General features: G+C 49.7%; 1 protein-coding gene across 1 annotated transcript in view; it reads right to left on the bottom strand.

Moving 5' to 3' along the window:
• LOC117379325 (DENN domain-containing protein 5B-like) overlaps nt 1–21667 on the bottom strand; it is a 30449-nt gene extending 8782 nt beyond the window's left edge. The window contains 13 exon segments of the mRNA XM_055225608.1: nt 2260–2344; nt 2467–2619; nt 2826–2951; nt 5282–5538; nt 5623–5854; nt 5976–6167; nt 7386–7767; nt 8572–8764; nt 10404–10602; nt 10750–11358; nt 13672–13769; nt 14891–14950; nt 21341–21667. Of these exon segments, the coding sequence (XP_055081583.1) occupies nt 2260–2344; nt 2467–2619; nt 2826–2951; nt 5282–5538; nt 5623–5854; nt 5976–6167; nt 7386–7767; nt 8572–8764; nt 10404–10602; nt 10750–11358; nt 13672–13769; nt 14891–14950; nt 21341–21437 (2683 nt within the window). The 5' untranslated portion in view covers nt 21438–21667.
• Nucleotides 21668–22552: the final 885 nt, after the last annotated feature.

Raw genomic sequence — 22552 nt, 5'->3', positions numbered from 1 at the left:
TTAAAAACACGATTCTAGAGCTGCGTACGACAACTACACAACTTAAAAACACGATTCTAGAGCTGCGTACGACAACCACACAACTTAAAAACACGATTCTAGAGCTGCACACGACAAACACACAACTTAAAAACACGATTCTAGAGCTGCACACGACAACTACACGACTTAAAAACACGATTCTAGAGCTGCGTACGACAAACACACGACTTAAAAACACGATTCTAGAGCTGCGTACGACAACTACACGACTTAAAAACACGATTCTAGAGCTGCGTACGACAACCACACAACTTAAAAACACGATTCTAGAGCTGCACACGACAAACACACAACTTAAAAACACGATTCTAGAGCTGCACACGACAACTACACGACTTAAAAACACGATTCTAGAGCTGCGTACGACAAACACACGACTTAAAAACACGATTCTAGAGCTGCGTACGACAACTACACGACTTAAAAACACGATTCTAGAGCTGCGTACGACAAACACACGACTTAAAAACACGATTCTAGAGCTGCGTACGACAACCACACAACTTAAAAACACGATTCTAGAGCTGCGTACGACAACTACACAACTTAAAAACACGATTCTAGAGCTGCGTACGACAACTACACAACTTAAAAACACGATTCTAGAGCTGCACACGACAACCACACGACTTAAAAACACAATTCTAGAGCTGCGTACGACAACTACACGACTTAAAAACACGATTCTAGAGCTGCGTACAACAACCACACAACTTAAAAACATGATTCTAGAGCTGCACATGACAACTATACGACTTAAAAACACGATTCTAGAGCTGCGTACGACAACTACACAACTTAAAAACACGATTCTAGAGCTGCGTACGACAACCACACAACTTAAAAACACGATTCTAGAGCTGCACACGACAAACACACAACTTAAAAACACGATTCTAGAGCTGCACACGACAACTACACTACTTAAAAACACGATTCTAGAGCTGCGTACGACAAACACACAACTTAAAAACACGATTCTAGAGCTGCGTACGACAACTACACGACTTAAAAACACGATTCTAGAGCTGCGTACGACAAACACACGACTTAAAAACACGATTCTAGAGCTGCGTACGACAACCACACAACTTAAAAACACGATTCTAGAGCTGCGTACGACAACTACACAACTTAAAAACACGATTCTAGAGCTGCGTACGACAACTACACAACTTAAAAACACGATTCTAGAGCTGCACACGACAACCACACGACTTAAAAACACAATTCTAGAGCTGCGTACGACAACTACACGACTTAAAAACACGATTCTAGAGCTGCGTATAACAACCACACAACTTAAAAACATGATTCTAGAGCTGCACATGACAACTATACGACTTAAAAACACGATTCTAGAGCTGCGTACGACAACTACACAACTTAAAAACACGATTCTAGAGCTGCACACGACAACCACACGACTTAAAAACACAATTCTAGAGCTGCGTACGACAACTACACGACTTAAAAACACGATTCTAGAGCTGCGTACAACAACCACACAGCTTAAAAACACGATTCTAGAGCTGCACATGACAACTATACGACTTAAAAACACGATTCTAGAGCTGCGTACGACAACTACACGACTTAAAAACACGATTCTAGAGCTGCACACGGCAACTACACGACTTAAAAACACGATTCTAGAGCTGCGTACAACAACCACACAACTTAAAAACATGATTCTAGAGCTGCACATGACAACTATACGACTTAAAAACACGATTCTAGAGCTGCGTACGACAACTACACAACTTAAAAACACGATTCTAGAGCTGCACACGACAACCACACGACTTAAAAACACAATTCTAGAGCTGCGTACGACAACTACACGACTTAAAAACACGATTCTAGAGCTGCGTACAACAACCACACAGCTTAAAAACACGATTCTAGAGCTGCACATGACAACTATACGACTTAAAAACACGATTCTAGAGCTGCGTACGACAACTACACGACTTAAAAACACGATTCTAGAGCTGCACACGGCAACTACACGACTTAAAAACACGATTCTAGAGCTGCGTACGACAACTACACGACTTAAAAACACGATTCTAGAGCTGCACACGGCAACTACACGACTTAAAAACACGATTCTAGAGCTGCGTACGACAACCACACGCCTTAAAAACACGATTCTAGACTTGTACAGCTCCACAGTCGGGACTCGTGTGATCTGAGGGGAGAACATGGCTGTACCCTGTGTGGCCTGAGCCGCCTGCTGCTCCAGTCGCTCCTCGCGGGCCTGGTAATGGAGCAGGTGAGACCACAGAGACGACTTCCCCTAAACACACAGAAAGTCTTAAATGTGAAATATGAGGCCGAGTGAACCTTTTAGAGCTGAAGGATTCTGGGAAAAAACAAAGATGGCGTCGTGTTGTTTTCTCTGCTTCTTCGGGGTCTCACCTGTTTGACGAGGAGACCGTGGCTCCAGATTCTCTCCAGAAGATCACACAGAGACGCCACCAAAGTGTTCTCCTCCAAACCAGAGATCATCGCATCTCCGTGGCCCAGCTCCACAGCCTCACGGCCCATTTTAGCCACAAGGAGGCGCTTGGTCTGCACAGAGGAGAGGAGGAGAAGAAGAGAGAGACAGAGGGTCAGAGAAGAGGTTTAGAGGAGCAGAGGAGGAGAAGAGTAGAGGGTCAGAGGAGAGAGGAGCAGATGGAGCAGAGGAGGAGCAGAGGAGGAGCAGAGGAGGAGCAGAGGAGGAGCAGAGGAGGAGCAGAGGAGGAGCAGAGGGGGCACAGTGGACTCCTCTGTACCTTGAGGCGACACTCTTTGAGGAGGCCCTCCACAAACTTCCAGTTGGTCTGAGCGATGACGGCGGGAGACAAGTCTGAGAGTTTGGGCTGACGGAGAGACTTCCCCAGAGAACGAGACTCCTGCAGCTGAGAGAGAGAAGGAGGGAGAGGGAGGGAGAGGGAGGGAGAGAGAGGGAGGAAGGAGGGAGGGAGAGAGAGGGAGGAAGGAGGGAGGGAGGGAGAGAAAGAGGGGAGGGGGAGAGAGAGGGAGGAGAGAGGAGGAGAGTGGGAGAGAGGGAGATACAGAGAGAGCAGAGAGGGAGAGAAGAATGGAGGGAGGAAGGAAGGAGGGAGAGAAAGGGGGGAGGAGGGAAATAGAGGGAGAAAAAGGGAGAGAAAGAGGGGAGGGAGGGAGAAAGAGGGAGAGAAAGCGGGGTGGGGAGGGAGAGAAGGAGGGAGAGAGAGACGGAGAACAGAGAGGGAGAGGGGAGGGAAAGAGGAGGGAGAAAATGAGTGGGAGGCAGGGAGGGGAGAGGGAAATAGGGAGGAAGAGAGAAAGAAACAGAGAGGGGAGGGAGAAAAGTGGGAGATGGGGGGATAAACAGAGTGTTAGATACTTTAGACTTTCATACTTAGCTCCTTGCACCGTCTCCATGACAACAACAAAAATAAACTGATAATTTCACACAATCCAACAGACCAGAAGTGAGACTGAAGGAGACGCTGGAGGTAACAGAGTGATACAGAGTGATACAGAGTGATACAGAGTGATACAGAGTGACACAGAGTGATACAGAGTGACACAGAGTGACACAGAGTGAGGGGTGGAACAGGGTAAAGCTGCAAATGTATAAAAAGACGGACGATGAACAGCAGGTAATGACATTTAAACACCGTGTGCACAGTTTGTATTTGAAAAAGTGTGTCCATAAAAGTTTCACAGTGCTCCTTTATTAGACGACTGTAGGGAGGGGGCGGGGCACACCCTGGAGGACGGGAGGGCATCTGACACACAGGACACAGCGGCACGTACCAGACACGACGCAGACGCAGACTTTCTGGGCTTTGTCTGGTGAGGAACGCCATGATCCCAATCCCAAAACGCCAAAGAGTTTAAGAGAGACGCTCGCTCCGCCTCCTCAGAAATGAAAGACTGAAAGAGGAGGAAGAGGAGGAGGAGGAGGAGAGAGAGGAGGAGGGATGAAGGAAAGAGGAGAAGAGAAGGAACAGAGGAATAGAGAGGAGGAGAAGAAGGAAGAGAGCAGAGGGAGGAGAGAGAGGAGGAAGAGAAGGAAGAGAGGAGGAGTGAGGTAAGAAGAGAGAGAGACAGAGGAGGAGAGAGGAAGAGGGGAGGAGCCGAGCGGAGGCATGCAAACGAGACAGGAAATACAGAGAAGAAATTAAACACATGCAACTAAAATGAAAACTAAACAAAAAGAAAGAAAGAACAGAAAGAAAGAGGGCGCAACATAAAGAGAGAGAAAGAGACAGATATGGAATGTGGAGGGAGAGAAAAGAGACAACAAGATCGAGAGAGGAACAGGTAGATGGAGAGCGAAGAGAGATGGACAGAGCGGCAGATGAAGAGAAGAAGGAAAGAGAGATATCAAAAGAGCAGGGAGAGATAAAGAGAGAAAGAGACAGAGAGAGGAGAGAGAGCTGTGTAGGTGCAGTCTGTTGTGGACGAGTGGACGGGTGGATGGGTGGATGAGTGGACAAGTGGACAGGTGGATGAGTGGACGGGTGGATGAGTGGACGGGTGGATGAGTGGACGGGTGGATGGGTGGACGAGTGGACGGGTGGACGAGTGGACGGGTGGATGAGTGGACGGGTGGATGAGTGGACGGGTGGATGCTTGTACCTCTTTCTGCTCGTTGTCCAGTTGGGGCTCTGTTTTTCTGGGGGCCTGTGTGTGTCTGTGGCCAGAGGGGGGCGCTGTGCCTCTGTGTGTCCATCTGCAAAAATAAACAGCTGATGTTAAAGAGCATCATGTCTCATGTTTTAGAACCAAAAAACACCTCGATTCTACAGGTGACTCCATGACAACTGAGGCTAGGACGCCATCTACTGGCAGCACACGGAATTACAATTCAATTATAGAGCCTCCCCAACGGTTAGCAACTTTTTCCAACATGCTAACAGAAGCCTTCAGCTGATTTGACACAGAAATGGTCAGATTTTAAATTATTGACTTAAAAACAGCAGGAGATGTCAGGATTTTTACCTCTGACGTAACAAAACTGAGAAATTCTATGGGGCTTAGACGGAGCAGATTTAAAAACAAGGATTCATCAAACGAGCCTGAAAAACACAACTCCAGGTGTGTGTGAGGGAACAGAGTTATAACATGATAAAAAAGATCCAAAAAGGCTATTTTGGTTCCACGTTCAGTCCTGGTTCAGTCCTGGTTCAGTCCTGGTTCAGTCCAGGTTTAGTCCTGGCTCTCGGTTTCACCTGTTTGGGGGCGTGTCCAGGGCATCTCTCTGCAGACAGTCCTGGTTTAGTCCTGGTTTAGTCCTGGTTTAGTCCTGGTTTAGTCCTGGTTTAGTCCTGGTTCAGCCCCGGTTCAGTCCCAGGTCTCGGTCTCACCTGTTCGGGGGCGTGTTCAGGGCGTCTCTCTGCAGACGGGGGAAATGTCCCTGGTCGACTCGTCCTTGTCCGATCCTCATGTTCAGGAGGTGAGGAAGAACCGCCGTGTGGTCGATGTTCTGGTACCTCTGCTCCACCGCCTGGGCTGGAGGGGAAACGCAGGACACGGCGTCAGACACAGTGAGCGGGGATCAGGGGCGATACTGGTGCCTGTGGGCGGGGCTCTTACCGGCCTGCAGGAGGGCGGAGCTGCGGCGGGCGTGGGTGGAGCTCAGGTTTGGCGCTCGGAGCTGGTGGAGCTTCTTCTTCTCGATGCGCTGGTCGAACACTCGCAGCAGCGCCTCCTTCTGCTCCCACTGAGACATGATTTTGTGATCGATGAACGAGGCGAACATCTGCGTCTCGATGAAGCGCGAGAGAAACGGGAGGAAGGGCTCGGGCTGCTCCGACAGGAAAGACGCCTGGAGAGGGAACGTTTGGGAATAACGGAATGACTTTAGGACACATTAAAGAGGAGGTATTTGACTTCCACGGGGTACTTCTGACCCGCCCGTGTTTCTAAACGCCTCTCTAGCGCCTCACCTTGTCGAAGTTGTGCATGTTCTCTCGCGCCGTGAGCCACGTCTCCAGGTCGCCGCAGCTGTGGATCACAAACGCCTCGTAGTCGCAGAACATGGAGATGAAGCGAGCGGCGAAGACTTCTCTGAGCTGAGCGTTCAAGATGGCCGCCCTCTTCTCCTCCTCCAGACGAGAGCTCGGACGCCGTCTCTCCGCCTGCGACGGGACACAGACTGAACTCTGGGACGATTTATATTTAACGTAATTTTAGAAGGAAAATAATCCAACAGTCTGTGATGAAAGGGACATAGTAGAATTATCTGACCCCCTCCTCCTCTGACCCTCTGCTCCTCTGACCCTCTGCTCCTCTGACCCCCTGCTCCTCTGACCCTCTGCTCCTCTGACCCCCTGCTCCTCTGACCCCCTGCTCCTCTGACCCCCTGCTCCTCTGACCCCCTGCTCCTCTGACCCTCTCCTCCTCTGACCCTCTGACCCCCTCCTCCTCTGACCCTCTGCTCCTCTGACCACCTCCTCCTCTGACCCTCTGCACCTCTGACCCCCTCCTCCTCTGAACCCCCTCCTCCTCTGACCCCCTCCTCCTCTGACCCCCTGCTCCTCTGACCCTCTGCTCCTCTGACCCCCTCCTCCTCTGACCCCCTCCTCCTCTGACTTTCTGACCCTCTGCTCCTCTCCTCCTCTGACCCTCCTCTCCTCCTCTGACCCCCTCCTCCTCTGACCCCCTCCACTGCTCCTTTGTCCCTCTGACCCCCTACTCTCCTCCTCTGCCCCTCTCCTCTCCTCCTCTGACCCCCTCCTCCTCTGACCCCCTCCTCCTCTGACCCCCTCCTCCTCTGACCCTCTGCTCCTCTGACCCCCTCCTCCTCTGACCCCTTGCTCCTCTGACCCCTTCCTCCTCTGACTCTCTCCTCCTCTGACCCCCTCCTCCTCTGACCCTCTGCTCCTCTCCTCCTCTGACCCTCTGCTCCTCTCCTCCTCTGACCCTCTGACTCTGTCCTCCTCTCCTCCTCTGCTCCTCTGACCCTCAGAGGAGGGGAGAGTCAGAGGAGACTCTCCCCTCCTCTGACCCCTACTCTTCTCCTCTGCCCCTCTTCCTCTGTATCTTCTCCTCCTCTGCTCCTCTGACCCTCTCCTCCTCTGCTCCTCTGGCCCTCTGCTCCTCTGACCCTCTTTTCCTCTGCTCCTCTGACCCTCCTCTCCTCCTCTGACCCCCAACTCTTCTCCTCTGCCCGTCTGACCCCCTCCTCCTCTGACCCTCTGTTCCTCTGACCCTCTCCTCCTCTGACACTCTGCTCCTCTGACCCTCTCCTCCTGACCCTCTCCTCCTCTGCTCCTCTCCTCCTCTGACCCTCTCCTCCTCTGACCCTCCTCTCCTCCTCTGACCCTCACATCACTCTTTACTTTCTCTTTCTTTACCTCTGCTATTTGACCTTTGACCCCTGCCCTCAGCGCGTCCACTCTGGCCACGCTGACCCCGGTGCGTCTGGTCAGCGCCTCGAGTCTCTCCAGCGTCTCGTTCTTCTGCAGCAGTTCCAAGATGGCCGCCTGGTTGGGGGGCAGGTTCCCGTTGCGTCGGTCCTGCGCCTCCAGGCTGTTCCTCCGGAGGGCGCTGGGGGTGCAGGGGGAGCTGGACGGACGCGGCGACCCGGGACAGGAGCTCGACTCCGGGGCGGAGACGCCGGAGCTCTGCAGGACGTCCATCAGCTCCTGGATCAGGTCCGACTTAAGAGGGAAGTGCGGGAAGTCCTCCGGAAGATCAACGGAATGATTATCAATGTCCACGAAGCACAAGTTAGCCGGACGGAACGAGGGAGGGGAGGAGGGGAGAGGAGGGGAGAGAGAGGAGGGGAGAGGGGGAGGGAGAGGAGGGAGAGGAGGGAGAGGAGGGGAGGGGAGAGGAGGGGAGAGGGAGAGGGGGGGAGAGGGAGAGGGGGGAGAGGAGGGAGGGGAGGGGAGAGGGAGGGAGAGGGAGGGAGAGGAGGGGAGAGGAGGGAGAGGAGGGGAGAGAGGAGGGGAGAGGAGGGGAGAGGAGGGGAGAGGAGGGGAGAGGAGGGGAGAGAGGAGGGGAGAGGAGGGGAGAGGAGGGGAGAGGGAGGGAGAGGAGGGAGAGGAGGGGAGGGGAGAGGAGGGGAGAGGGAGGGAGAGGAGGGGAGAGGAGGGGAGAGGAGGGGAGAGGGAGGAGGACACATGGAGAGAGAGGGAGGAAAAGAAGAGGGGGAGGAGAGGGGGAGAGAGAGAGAGGGAAGAGGGGAGAAAAGAGGGAGGGGGGAGAGAGAGGGAGGGAAGAAGAGGGGGAGGAGAGAGGGAGGGTGAAGGAGAGAGGGAGGGAAGGAGGGAGAGAGGAGACAGACACAAAAGAGACAGACAGTGGGCAGAGTCGTAGAGAGAAAAGGAGAGAAAGAAATACAAAGAGAGATAGAGAGAAAGAAAGAGAGAGGGGGAGAGAACAAGGGACAGAAAAAATGTGTGAGATAAACTGATACTTTACAGATGATGTCATCAACACTCCCTGTGTGACGCTAACTGTAGGCACTGCTCTGTCTGAGGCTACAGTCTGACCATACAGAGCTGAACCACAGGTGATCACGGCTCGTCCAGTACCTCCTGCGGCAGGTCCAGACAGGCGCGGCCCCCGCCCCCGCCCCCCTGACCCTGCAGACCCATGAGGTACGGCACCGGAGCGTCCAGGAAGTGACGGAGCGTGGAGGGCAGGAGCGGGACGTACACGTGCTGCCACTGGAACGGGAAGAGCAGCGACGAGAGACACTCGGACACACACATGAGACTCTGAGGATCTGAGAGAGAGAAGGAGAAGGAGAGAGGGGAGAGGGGAGAGAGAAGAGGAGAAAACAGAGAGAGGGGAGAGAGAGAGAGCTGATGGTTTAAATGTTGAACTGAGATGCTCCAAAAAGAGATTTATTTGACCCTGCTGTTGTGAGATAGTGGATTAGTTTGTTTTATTAAGTTGTTTTAGATGAATATTATGATTTAAAATGTGTAAAATATAACTCCACGTGTCGTAGGACCTCGGACCTCAGACCTCAGACCTCAGACCTCAGGAGGGGAGCGTGTGACTCTCTGTTCTGTGTGTGTTTGTGTTTCAGACTCGACGTGTTCGGACGCGTCTCAGGACAAACTGGAGTCGTCTGTTTGTCTGAGTTTAAGAGCAGGATTCAACAAGGAGCCGCTCTCCTCTGTCTCTCACTCCTCCTCTTTCCCTCTCTCTGCCTTTTCTCCCTCACCCTTCTCTCCCTCCCTCCCTCTTCTTCTTCTTCTCTCCCTCCTCTCTCTTCTTTTCCCTCTCTCTCCTCTTCTCTCTCCCTCCTCTCTCCCTCCCCCCTCTCCCTCTTTCTCTTATCGTCGCTCTCCCCATTTCTCATGCCCCCTCTCCCTCCTCTCTCTCCTATCATCACTCTCCCTCCCTCCTCTCTCTCTCTTGCACATCTCTTCTCTCTCTCTTCCCTCCCTCCTCTCTCTCTCTCTCTCTCTCGCACATCTCTTCTCTCTCTCTTCCCTCCTCTCTCTCTCTCTCTCTCTAATGTTTCCTGTCCTCTCTGACCCTGAGTCCATCTCGTGTAAATATAAATGGACATATCTGACGTTCCGCTGCAGCTTTTCCAAAACAGGAAGTGAACATGAGCGAGACGTGTTTCCTTCGACCTCCGGCTGCAGTTCACTTTCTATTAAAAAATGTGTTTTTATTTCACTATTGTGTCTGTAAATCAAGATCTGAACATTAATAACAGACAAATCAGGTCCTTCTTTCCCCGAGGTCGCTCCTGTTAGCGTTAGCAACAGGTTTGATTGACAGTGCCTCCTGATTGGCTCTTTGGTTGCTATGATACTCGTGATCTCTTCACCTGCTCTGGCCTCCATGAGCCTCATTTGGAGCTGAACTCTGTGGCGTCACATTCACTTTGGTTCACTTTTTCATACAGTCTGTGTCTCTACATAAAACAGCGGCGGCCATTTTGTTTGCGTCTCCCTGACGTCTCTTCACGTTCACTGACCTTAATCTGGATTGGGATGGATTTATCAACCAAATCATTTCTGTTGCTGCAATTTCAAACACAACAACATCTGGATTAAACTGGAGCGACAGAACTTTAGCTTTTATAATCTGCCCACAGTCCAGAGTCTGTCCTGAGGAGACGGGACTTTAAAGTCGGTTAATGAGTTTTGTGGACTGAACCTGTGCTAAATAGTTTTACATCAGTGAAGTGTCTGAAGCTCAGAGGACTCTACCTCCTCCAAACTGATCCACTTGTTGTTCAGATCAGCCCTGTGCTTGTTTACATGATGGTTGCCATGGAAACAGTTATGACATCACTCTGTGTACGTCACATCTGCAGCACAGAGGCAGCAGTAGCAGCAGTAGTAGTAGTAGTAGTAGTAGTAGTAGTAGTATTAGCAGTAGCAGTACTAGTATCTCACCCTGTGAGTAGAGCAGGATCTGCATCTCGAGCAGCGTGCAGGTGAACACCTGGATGAGGTTGTCCAGTCCGAGGAGACCGATGACCTCACTCAGGGGGAAGTCGGCCAACGGGAGCTCGGCCGGTCCCGGACGCTGGCAGACGATTGGCTCGTACACGCCCTGGAACCGCAGAGAGCGTCCTAGGGCGGGCAGCGGCACCTACAGGACAACGTGGGTATGTGACTCTTTACCTCTGCATTTGACCCAGTGCAGTATCTGTGATACTTCCTCAAAGAGCAGAGTGTCGGGGTAGTAATTACAGTAGCAGTAGTAATAGCAGTCGTAGTATCAGTGGTACTTTCTCACCTCGTAGAGCAGGTTGTAGACGTAGCTCTCCAGCGGCAGAGGGGGCGGGGTCTCTGACATCACGGCGCGGTGCAGCTGCCACAGAAAACTGCGGCACGCGCCCATGAAAGGCAGCGGCGCGATGACACACAGAGCTTTGGACACGTACAGGGCGCCACCCGCCGACTCCACCCCACGCACGGAGGCTTCAGGCGGGCACAGGTCTGTGTACTCCCCCCCGCTGGAGAGGGAGTCCATGGAGGAGGAGGTGGAGGAGGTGGAGGAGGGGCTGGAGGAGGAGCCGGCCTGGTCTCGGGTCCGGTCTCCAGTCTGGTCTTTGTTCTGGTCTCCAGTCTGGTCTTTCTTCTGGTCTTCACTCTGGTTTTGGGTCTGGTTTCGGGTCGGGTCTCGGGTCTGGTCTCGGGTCCGGTCTCGGGTCCGGTCTCGGGTCCGGCGGTGCCCGTTGAGCAGCGTCTCCATGGCGACGCTCACCTGTTCGCTCCTCACCTGTTCGTAGAAGGTGAGGACGAAGCCGTAGGTCCGACTGAAGTCCTCACGAGTGATGAGGAACGAGTGAAAGTGCGGAGGCAGCGGACGAGTGCGGAACGACAGACCCCCGGGAACGCACAGCTGTGGAGAGAGAAAGAGAGAGAGGGAGCGAGACAGGGAAAGAAAGAGAGAGGGAGAGAGAGGGGGGGGAGAGAAAAGAACAGAAAGAGATAGAGAGAGGGGAAAGATTAAGAGAGAGGGAATGAGAGAAGGAGAGTAGGGGAGAGAGAAAGAAAGAAAGAGAGAGAGAGGGGGGAGGCAGAGCATAAATAAAAGTCGATTTTACTTTTATCCTCTTTAAAGGAACTGTATGTAACATTTAGAGTTTGAACTCCACGTGACCCCTGTGTGACCCCAGACACGACCTAAACACACATCAAATAAAACTTTCAATCATATAATACTGATTTATTTTTAATCACAAAAACACTGGACACGTCTCATTTGTTTCTGTTTTAATCTGGAGTTTTGGTTCAAGACGATTATCCAATCAGAGAGCAGAATGAGCGTCACATGACTCTCCCAGGTTCACTGCTCAAATCCAGTCGTTTTAAACCCCAGACCTGAACAGGACTCAGAGCTAGTGCAGCGTCGGGTCACAGGTCAGGGGTCACAGGTCGAGGCTGAGTGAGTGTAGTACCTTTTTAAACCTGTAAGAGGCAGTAAACACACAGCTCGTTTAAATTTGTAATAACTTGGCCCAGGAGACAAACGGCTCCTTTAAAAACAAAGTCGTCCTCAGACTCAGACATGTTCAAACTGACAAGTCTCAGAGGAACTGGTTTATGTCCCTGAACTTCCCCGAGGCTCAACAGGATCATCCAACACCAACAGAGCGTTAAGTCTAATGCTCCTCAAAAATAGTCTGTGACATCTCCAAAGCTCAAAATGCGACGTTCCACCTTGTGATGTCATCAAGTGGGAGTTTTCACGTTAACAGCTCCTTTTATCTTTAGTTCAGTCGAGATAAGTGACAACTCCAGGACTGAAATGATCCAAATGATTCTATAAATGAAGGTGTGTGGAGTTTAAAAACACAGTGGAGCACTTCCTGTATCACCACATGATGACATCACAAGGTGGAACAGAGTGTTTTCAGTTTGAGAGAAGAACTCAGCCCAAAAAAAACAAAACACAGCTCCAGGTCTGTGTGTGATGAGGAGACATCAGAAAATAGAGTCATATGGACATTTAACCCAGAGTGAGGCTGCACAGGGACAAGCCTCACAGCCACAGGGTCCCCGGTTCTATTCCCAGACCGTGTGGGGTTTGCGTGTTCTGCCTGTGTCTGACTCGGAGTCTAAAGTGTAAATCTCACAGCGTCAGGTTTCTACGGCAACGAAAGAAGATCTGAAATGAAATATTTATGACTGAGACTCGAGCAGGTGGAAAAAGGACTAAACCAGGACTAAACCAGGACTAAACCAGGACTAAACCAGGACTAAACCAGGACTAAACCAGGACTGAACCAGGACTGAACCAGGACTGAACCAGGACTAAACCAGGACTAAACCAGGACTAAACCGGGACTAAACCGGGACTAAACCGGGACTAAACCGGGACTAAACCAGGACTAAACCAGGTCTAAACCAGGACTAAACTAGGACTAAACTAGGACTAAACCAGGACTAAACCAGGTCTAAACCAGGACTAAACTAGGACTAAACTAGGACTGAACCAGGACTGAACCAGGACTAAACCAGGACTAAACCAGGACTAAACCAGGACTGAACCAGGTCTAAACCAGGACTAAACTAGGACTAAACTAGGACTAAACCAGGACTAAACCAGGTCTAAACCAGGACTAAACTAGGACTAAACTAGGACTGAACCAGGACTGAACCAGGACTAAACCAGGACTGAACCAGGACTGAACCAGGACTGAACCAGGACTGAACCAGGACTGAACCAGGTCTAAACCAGGACCAAACCAGGACCAAACCAGGACCAAACCAGGACCAAACTAGGTCTAAACCAGGACTGAACCAGGACTGAACCAGGACTAAACCAGGACCAAACCAGGACCAAACCAGGACCAAACTAGGACTAAACCAGGACTAAACTAGGTCTAAACCAGGTCTAAACCAGGACTGAACCAGGACTAAACCAGGACTGAACCAGGACTGAACCAGGACTGAACCAGGACTGAACCAGGACTAAACCAGGACTAAACCAGGACTGAACCAGGACTGAACCAGGACTGAACCAGGACTGAACCAGGACTAAACCAGGACTGAACCAGGACTGAACCAGGACTAAACCAGGTCTAAACCAGGTCTAAACCAGGACCAAACCAGGACTAAACCAGGACTAAACTAGGTCTAAACCAGGTCTAAACCAGGACTGAACCAGGACTAAACCAGGACTAAACCAGGACTAAACCCGGACTCTCACCATATTGACCGCGTCCTGGTCGAAGAGGTTCCCGTCCACATTTTCCGGGAATCGTGCCAGAACTTTGGAGCGGAACGTTGTGTGCTCCAGACTCGGCTCTGAGACACAACAAAAGCACAACATTTATTAACATAAATAAACTTATATGTGTGGGCTCTCCTCTCCACAGATCTGACCTGTAAAGTGCCCCAGTGCTGTCATAATACAGAGAAATGACATAATCAGCTCTGAGGTCAAAATACGTCTGTGTTCTGTGCATCTGATTATAAAGAGTTTTATTTTACAAGAATCAGGAAGTGTGCTTTAGCATGCTAGTTGTTAACATGACCACGCTCTGGTCTCTAAGATTCTAAGGATGTTTATAAACTCATCATGGTGAGTAATGAGGGTGTTCTGATGAATAAGGTCAAAGGAGTAACTCTGGACCAAACTGTTTAAAGTGAACTGTTGTTTTTTCTCTCCTCTTTCCTCTCCTCTCCCTCTCCTCTCCCTCTCTTCTCCCTCTCTTCTCCCTCTCTTCTCCCTCTCTTCTCCCTCTCTGTCTGTTCTCTCTGTCTCTTCTCCCTCTCTTCTCCCTCTCTGTCTGTTCTCTCTGTCTCTTCTCCCTCTCTGTCTGTTCTCTCTGTCTGTTCTCTCTGTCTGTTCTCCCTCTGTCTGTTCTCCCTCTGTCTGTTCTCTCTGTCTCTTCTTCCTCTCTGTCTCTTCTTCCTCTCTGTCTCTTCTCTCTGTTCTCTTCTCTCTGTCTCTTCTCTCTGTCTCTTCTCTCTGTCTCTTCTCTCTGTCTCTTCTCTCTGTCTCTTCTCTCTGTCTCTTCTCTCTGTCTCTTCTCGTGGTCATTATTGTGATGATTTCATGACCTCTGACCCCCAGCTCAGAGCTCTTTACATCATGTCAACTCTCTTCCATCTCTCTCCCTCTCTCTACCCCTTTCCCTTCTTCCCACCCTCTCTCTCTCCTCTCCTCTCTTGGTCGTGTGATGATTTCGTGATGACCTCTGACCCCAGCTGAGCGCTCTTTTCAGCTCAGATGTGACAGAGCGGCTCCAGAGTTTAAAGTGGAGGGACGAGGCTCTGGTGACGTCACGATACTAAAAGTTCACACTCGAGGTTGACGCTGAAGAACAGACCGGACACTCGATAGCATTAGCGTAGCATTAGCTCACAGTTAGCACGTTAGCATTAGCAGCACACAGGCGACGGATACGACAGTGGAGTTTTACCTGTGCAGTTTTCTGGGCAGGGCTCGCCGCTTCGGTCCGCCTCCAGGTACCGGCACAGAGCTGCAGACGCCACGTGCACGCCCACATGCACATCCACGTGCACATCCACATGCACATCCACATGCACGCCCACACACAGGCACAAAACACAAGAGACAGAGGAGCAGAGCATTAATGAACCAGCCATGATTTCAGATGGAGCAGAGGTTTAAACCAGGGAGGGGTCTAGTCCTGGTCTAGTCCTGGTCTAGTCCTGGTCTAGTCCTGGTCTAGTCCTGGTCTAGTCCTGGTCTAGTCCTGGTCTAGTCCTGGTTTAATCCTGGTTCAGTCCTGGTCTAGTCCTGGTCTAGTCCTGGTCTAGTCCTGGTCTAGTCCTGGTCTAGTCCTGGTCTAGTCCTGGTTTAGTCCTGGGTCTAGTCCTGGGTCTAGTCCTGGTCTAGTCCTGGGTCTAGTCCTGGGTCTAGTCTGGGTCTAGTCCTGATCTAGTCCTGGTCTAGTCCTGGGTCTAGTCCTGGGTCTAGTCCGGGTCTAGTCCTGGTCTAGTCCTGGTCTAGTCCTGGTCTAGTCCTGGTCTAGTCCCGAGCTCTGGACACCTGCAGGGTCTGTCCTCATATCCACTCTTGCCAGGTCATAAAGACACACAGCAGGACTAGACCAGGACTAAACCAGGACTAGACCAGGACTAGACCAGGACTAGACCAGGACTAGACCAGGACTAGACCAGGACTAAACCAGGTCTAAACCAGGACTAAAGCAGGACTAAACCAGGACTAAACCAGGTCTAAACCAGGACTAGACAAATGTTGAACTCGTCAGTTTAATCTTTGTGTCAAAGTCCTTTGACGACTCTCACGTCGCGTTTGTTTTTGAATAATGGCTCCACTTTCTGAAGCTGTTGTGAGAAAAATCATGATACTTTTATTTATTTAAACCGACAGACGACATTGAACTTTGTGCAGATTTAGTTCCATGTGCACAGGGTCAAAGGTCACACAGATATTAACCATAAACCAGGTCAAAGGTCACACATCTGTATCTGACACTGAGCCTTTGTTTAATACAATTAATGCACATTTTGATTAACACAGACCTGGAGTTGTGTTTTTTTGTTTCATTCTCAAACGTTTAACACAAACCTACAGATTTACACTGAGCTCTTCTGTCAGACTGAAAACACTCTGTTCCACCTTGTGATGTCATCATGTGGACAGGAAGTTAGCAGTTTTTATGGAGAATAAGACCCCACAGAGACACAGGGAGGGCATCTGACACACAGAGGGAGGGCATCTGACACACGGGGAGGGCATCTGACACACGGGGAGGGCATCTGACACACAGGTCTGAGAGTTGCTGACACAGACACAGGACTGACGCCTGATGCAGCTGTGACATTTACATGTTTCATATGAAAGTGAAACTTTCACATGTTTTGAATGAGTTTCAGTCCAGATGTAAGTTTAGTGCTGGTTTAGTCCTGGTTTAGTCCTGGTTTAGTCCTGGTTTAGTCCTGGTTTAGTCCTGGTTAAGTCCTGGTTTAGTTCTGGTTTAGACCTGGTTTAGACCTGGTTTAGACCTGGTTTAGTTCTGGTTTAGTCCTGGTCTAGTCCTGGTTTAGTCCTGGTTTAGTCCTGGTTTAGTCCTGGTTTAGTCCTGGTTTAGACCTGGTTTAGTCCTGGTTTAGTCCTGGTTAAGTCCTGGTTAAGTCCTGGTTTAGTCCTGGTTTAGACCTGGTTAAGTCCTGGTTAAGTCCTGGTTAAGTCCTGGTTTAGTCCTGGTTAAGTCCTGGTTAAGTCCTGGTTTAGTCCTGGTTTAGTCCTGGTTAAGTCCTGGTTTAGTCCTGGTTTAGTCCTGGTTAAGTCCTGGTTAAGTCCTGGTTTAGTCCTGGTTTAGTCCTGGTTTAGACCTGGTTAAGTCCTGGTTTAGTCCTGGTTAAGTCCTGGTTAAGTCCTGGTTTAGTCCTGGTTTAGACCTGGTTAAGTCCTGGTTTAGTCCTGGTTAAGTCCTGGTTAAGTCCTGGTTTAGTCCTGGTTTAGACCTGGTTAAGTCCTGGTTAAGTCCTGGTTAAGTCCTGGTTAAGTCCTGGTTTAGTCCTGGTTAAGTCCTGGTTAAGTCCTGGTTTAGTCCTGGTTTAGTCCTGGTTAAGTCCTGGTTTAGTCCTGGTTAAGTCCTGGTTAAGTCCTGGTTTAGTCCTGGTTTAGACCTGGTTAAGTCCTGGTTTAGTCCTGGTTAAGTCCTGGTTAAGTCCTGGTTTAGTCCTGGTTTAGTCCTGATGAGCTCTGGACACCTGCAGTGTCTGTCCTCACATCCACTCACACCAGGTCATAAAGAAGAAACACAGCTGCAACAAAACAGACCAGGACTAAACCAGGACTAGACCAGGACTAAACCAGGACTAGACCAGGACTAGACCAGGACTAGACCAGGACTAGACCAGGACTAGACCAGGACTAGACCAGGACTAGACCGAGATGAGACTGGGAATGGAGCAAGAAAAAAAAGTTGGTGATGGTAAATAAATCCTATGGAATTAGAAAAAAAATGTCTTGAGTTCACATGTTTTAATCGAGAAATGTGACATGATGCAGCTTTAAACGTGGCGTTCCTCCCGGTGTTGCCGTGGCGTCAGACGTACAGAACATGCGTTTGGTTTGTTGACGGTTCTAAGTTTACGACATCAGTGACTCAGGACCAGAGTCCACAGTGAGCTGGAGCTGATTCACACAAAGAGCAAAGTCCCACTGCACACAGGGACATGGACACACACAGGGACATGGACACACACAGGGACATGGACACACACAGGGACATGGACACACACAGGGACATGGACACACACAGGGACATGGACACACACAGGGACATGGACACACACAGAGGACATGGACACACACAGGGACATGGACACACACAGAGGACATGGACACACACAGGGACATGGACACACACAGGGACATGGACACACACAGGGACATGGACACACACAGGGACATGGACACACACAGGGACATGGACACACACAGGGACGAGAACACACACAGGGACATGGACACACACACAGGGACATGGACACACACAGGGACATGGACATGTTTGTGTCTCTGTGCTAACGCTAATGCTAATTCTGAGGCATAAAAAACATTAAAACAAAACCACAAACTGAAGTATTCTACATTTAAACATAATTAGGTCTTTAAATTAATTAATTCGAATTTTAATAGTTTTATTTTATGTTTCCCAATTTCAATAAAAGTGTGAGTTTTGAGACACAGGAGCCACAAAACCATTAAGTTTTCAAAGTGTTTAATAAATTATTTCTTCATGTGAAACAGAAACAGAGCAAAGGATCATGGTCTATGTAGTTTGGTGTTTTTTTAGCTGATGCTGCACCAAAATAATGAACAGACGCAGAGACTCGTACGGCTCATGATATTATGGAGAGACTTTTGACGATACAATATCATGATATTTCCATTATTGTTACATCATTAGTCAAAACATGGGCCGATATTTGAGCTTTTAGTATTGGCACAACTCCAGCAGAGGGCGATATGTCGTTTGGTCTTTTTTCTCCATGTTTTTGAATAAACTCAGAATCACAGATCTTATTCTCCGTCCGTGATATTTGTTTGTCCTCGTGTCTTGCCCAAAGACACAGCCGCAGTTTGTCCTGGAGCCAGAGCCGGACACAGTGTGAGCGAGACTAGGATTATATAAAGGGATTATCGTCTGACATAACAGAGTGTGCGGAGTCATGTGACCGAGTCATGTGACCGAGTCATGTGACCGAGTCATGTGACCGAGTCATGTGACTGAGTCATGTGACCGAGTCATGTGACCGAGTCATGTGACCGAGTCATGTGACCGAGTCATGTGACTGAGGAGACGAAAACAAAAAGAAACTCATAAAATGTAAATATGTTGTTTTGGGCGAATGTAGCATTTTTAAAACAATAACACGAAACATGGAGATCTGAACATGTCACAGTTAAAGAGGAGGTGTTAAAGAGGAGGTGTTAAAGAGGAGGTGTTAAAGAGGAGGTATGAAAGAGGAGGTGTGAAAGAGGCCACATAGAAGTAAATACCTCCTCTTTAACACCTCCTCTTTAACACCTCCTCTTTAACGCCTCCTCTTTAACACCTCCTCTTTAACGCCTCCTCTTTAACGCCTCCTCTTTAACGCCTCCTCTTTCTGTGATTTTAGTTGAAGTTTTACTAAAATAACTGATATTTTTTCGTTCCTGTTGTGATGACAAATCTCGTGTGTTTTTGTGCTAAACTTGGACACGTCCATCTTCTTTTTGTCTCCTCCTTTTCTCAAACGCACCATATGGAGCCGGGGTCAAAGGTCACTCTAAAGAGAGGACCCCAAAATGTCTGCCGCTCCTCCCCCTCTGCAGACGGAGAGCCATGAACATTTAAAACTCTATTTTAGTATCGATACCTGTGAAATGAGTCGACCTTCGATACTAGTTAATCTGATTTTCGATACTTTCGATACTTTCGATACTTTCGATACTTTGGGCCCGACTTCAGGACCAGGACATAGAGCGAACGTCCCAACTGTACAAAACTACAACATCCAGTAAAATGTGTAGGATTAAAACTTTAATATGAGAATATGAGCTCAAAAAGAAACAGAAGAGAGTAATATACAAGAAACGAGAGAGAAAGAAAGAGAGGGAGGGAGGGAGGGAGGGAGAGGAAGAGGGGGAGAGAGAGAGGGAGAGGAAGAGGAGGAGAAAGGGAGAGAGAGAGAGAGAGAGAAAGAAGAAAGCGAGAGGGCAAGAGAGAGGGACAGAGAGAGGGACAGAGAGAGAGGAAGAGGAGAAAGAGAGAGGGAGAGAGGGGACAAAGTGAGAGGGCGAGAGAGAGAGACGGACAGAGAGAGGGACAGAGAGAGGGAGAGACAGAAAGAGAGAGGGAGAGAGAAAGAGAGAGAGAGGGGACAAAGTGAGAGGGCGAGAGAGAGAGGGACAGAGAGAGGGAGAGACAGAAGGAGAGAGGGAGACAGGGAGAGAGAACGAGAGGAGAGGGAAAGAGAGAGAGGAAGAGAGGGAGAATGAAAGTGGGAGAGCGGGCGATGGCGAGAGAGACGGGGAAAAAGAAACAGAGACAGAGGGAGAGAGGGAGATTGTGGATTAGTTGTAAAAGGATTAACTCACAGGCAAACGAGAGGAAGAGAGACTGTGACAGGCCCCGGTTTAGTCCAGGTTTGGTCCTGGTTTAGTCCTGGTTTAGTCCCGGTCCAGTTCCGGTTCAGTCCTGATTTACACTTGGGCCAATCAGGTCTGAAAGGATTTTATCTGCCCTCCAGAGACGACCCACAATGCATCTGGTGTCAGAATGTGAGCTATGTCAGAGCATCACACGCCCGAGCCAAAGTCACACAGACCAGGAATCTACCCCACAACCTCAGGCTAACCACTCTGCCACAGTCACACAGGAGTCGAACCCACGACCTCCTCCCCACCCTCCTCTGCACCTCCCACACACGGAGCGGCTCTGCGGAGGCGTCCAAGCAAACAGGAACGTTTTCGGAATTTTAAATTGGAATTTTTGGAGTTTCTGAACATTTATTCCACAAACGACGACACGCAGACCGACGCGGACACTGCCCAGCACGGACAGACCCAGACACACGTTTAAGCCACAGATAAAGCTGCACTAAGGCACTTTTCCATGGCCATGTTAACTCTTTGCCTGGAATATTCCACAGTACGGCATTTTTAAACTTGTGTCATATTGTATGTTTTTATTGTTCAAAAATATAAAAAAAAAAACCCACGCATTCTTAGACCTGGCTCAGTCCTGTCCTGGTTTAGACCTGGTTTAGTTCTGCGATTGGGCTCTCCTCTCCACAGTTCTGACCTGTAACTTGGCCGAGTCTCCGTGGATACAGATACTTTTAATTTTTTAATTTTAGACAAAGAAAGAAGTAACATCACCATGGCAACAGACAGCAGACCCTCCACCGCCGGAGAGTGACACGTTACCTCCTCAAAATGAGTCTGTAACGTCTCAAAACGCGACGTTCCACCTTGTGATGTCATCAGGTGGTAGTTTTCAAGTGAACAGCTCGTTTTTACCTTTAGTTCAGTCGAGATAAGAGACAACTCCAGGACTGAAATGATCCAAATGATTCTAGAAATGAAGGTGTGTGGAGTTTAAAAACACAGTGGAGCACTTCCTGTATCACCACATGATGACATCACAAGGTGGAACAGAGTGTTTTCAGTTTGAGAGAAGAGCTCAGCCTAGATGTACAGTCATAACAGAGTAAATGGTCCAGTTAAAGTCTCCTCCTGTGCGTCAGTGACAGGTTGTTGACCCCGGCGCGCTCTTTGTTACCTCAAAAACACCGCTATTTTTGCACCAGTTTCTTAATTACATTTCTCGTTTGGACTTGACAAAACGCCGCATAAAACAGCGCAAAAACAGCGGATCTCTTACCCGCGGACTGGTCCGGCTCCAGCCCGGTCTGAGGGTCCAGTCCACACACCGCAAAGTAGTGCACGAGGCGGGACTGCGCAGCGCTCCAGCCGCTCATGGTGAAGCCTGAGCCGCTACAGGCGCACAGGCATGACCCGGGACAGGAGGACAGCCCGGGGACACGAGGACAGCCCGGGGACACGAGGACAGCCCGGGGACACGAGAACAGCCCGGGGACACGAGGACAGCCCGGGGACACACGGAGCACCGGGCACGGGACAGTCCGGAGGGTTTATCCGCTGGAGGAGCTGTTGGTCCCGGGCAGGAGGCACAGGGGCGCTCACACTGCTGCTCAGCCCGGACAGAAGCACCAGAGCCCCGCCCACAGAGACACAGAGGCCCCGCCCACAGAGACACAGAGGCCCCGCCCACAGAGACACAGAGGCCCCGCCCACAGAGCTCCAGCCCGGGACTTTCAAAATAAAACTCTGGAAAGATTTCAGACTGTTATTATATTAAAGAGGAGGTACTAAACAAAATGTACTGTGTTTTTTTTTTTTTTTGTTTGTTTTTTAGCTTTCTCTCATGTTCTAACTCTGCTAAAACATGTCTGAAGAGGCTGATCAGTCTGTACGAGGCTCCGCCCACAAGTCTGCATCATAAACATATCCATAAATATACAAAACCATACAAACTGTACACTACGACTTCACAAACCTGATGTGATGTGCAGTAGTTTCATTAGTGCGATGCAGCTGATTGTGTTGTGATAGTGCTCTGAAGGGGGAGGGGCTTAGCACAGAGAGCAAAGGGGGGAGGGACTCAGAGCGTAAACAATGAAAGTGAAACTTAAAAAACATGTTCATTTGTTGTTTTGGGCGAATTTAGCATTTTCAAAACAATAAAATGAAAAACATGGAGATATAAATATGTGACAGTTAATGCCCCACAGGGGGAAATACCTCCACTTTAATGCCCCACAGGGGGAAATACCTCCACTTTAATGCCCCACAGAGGGAAATACCTCCACTTTAATGCCCCACAGGGGGAAATACCTCCACTTTAATGCCCCACAGAGGGAAATACCTCCACTTTAATGCCCCACAGGGGGAAATACCTCCACTTTAATGCCCCACAGAGGGAAATACCTCCACTTTAATGCCCCACAGACGTAAATACCTCCACTTTAATGCCCCACAGACATAAATACCTCCACTTTAATGCCCCACAGAG

The sequence above is a fragment of the Periophthalmus magnuspinnatus genome, chromosome 12 (genome assembly GCF_009829125.3).
Source record: "Periophthalmus magnuspinnatus isolate fPerMag1 chromosome 12, fPerMag1.2.pri, whole genome shotgun sequence".
Classification (NCBI taxonomy): domain Eukaryota; kingdom Metazoa; phylum Chordata; class Actinopteri; order Gobiiformes; family Gobiidae; genus Periophthalmus; species Periophthalmus magnuspinnatus.
Note: the sequence above shows the minus strand (reverse complement) of the source record. Positions and strands in the feature narration are given on the sequence as shown.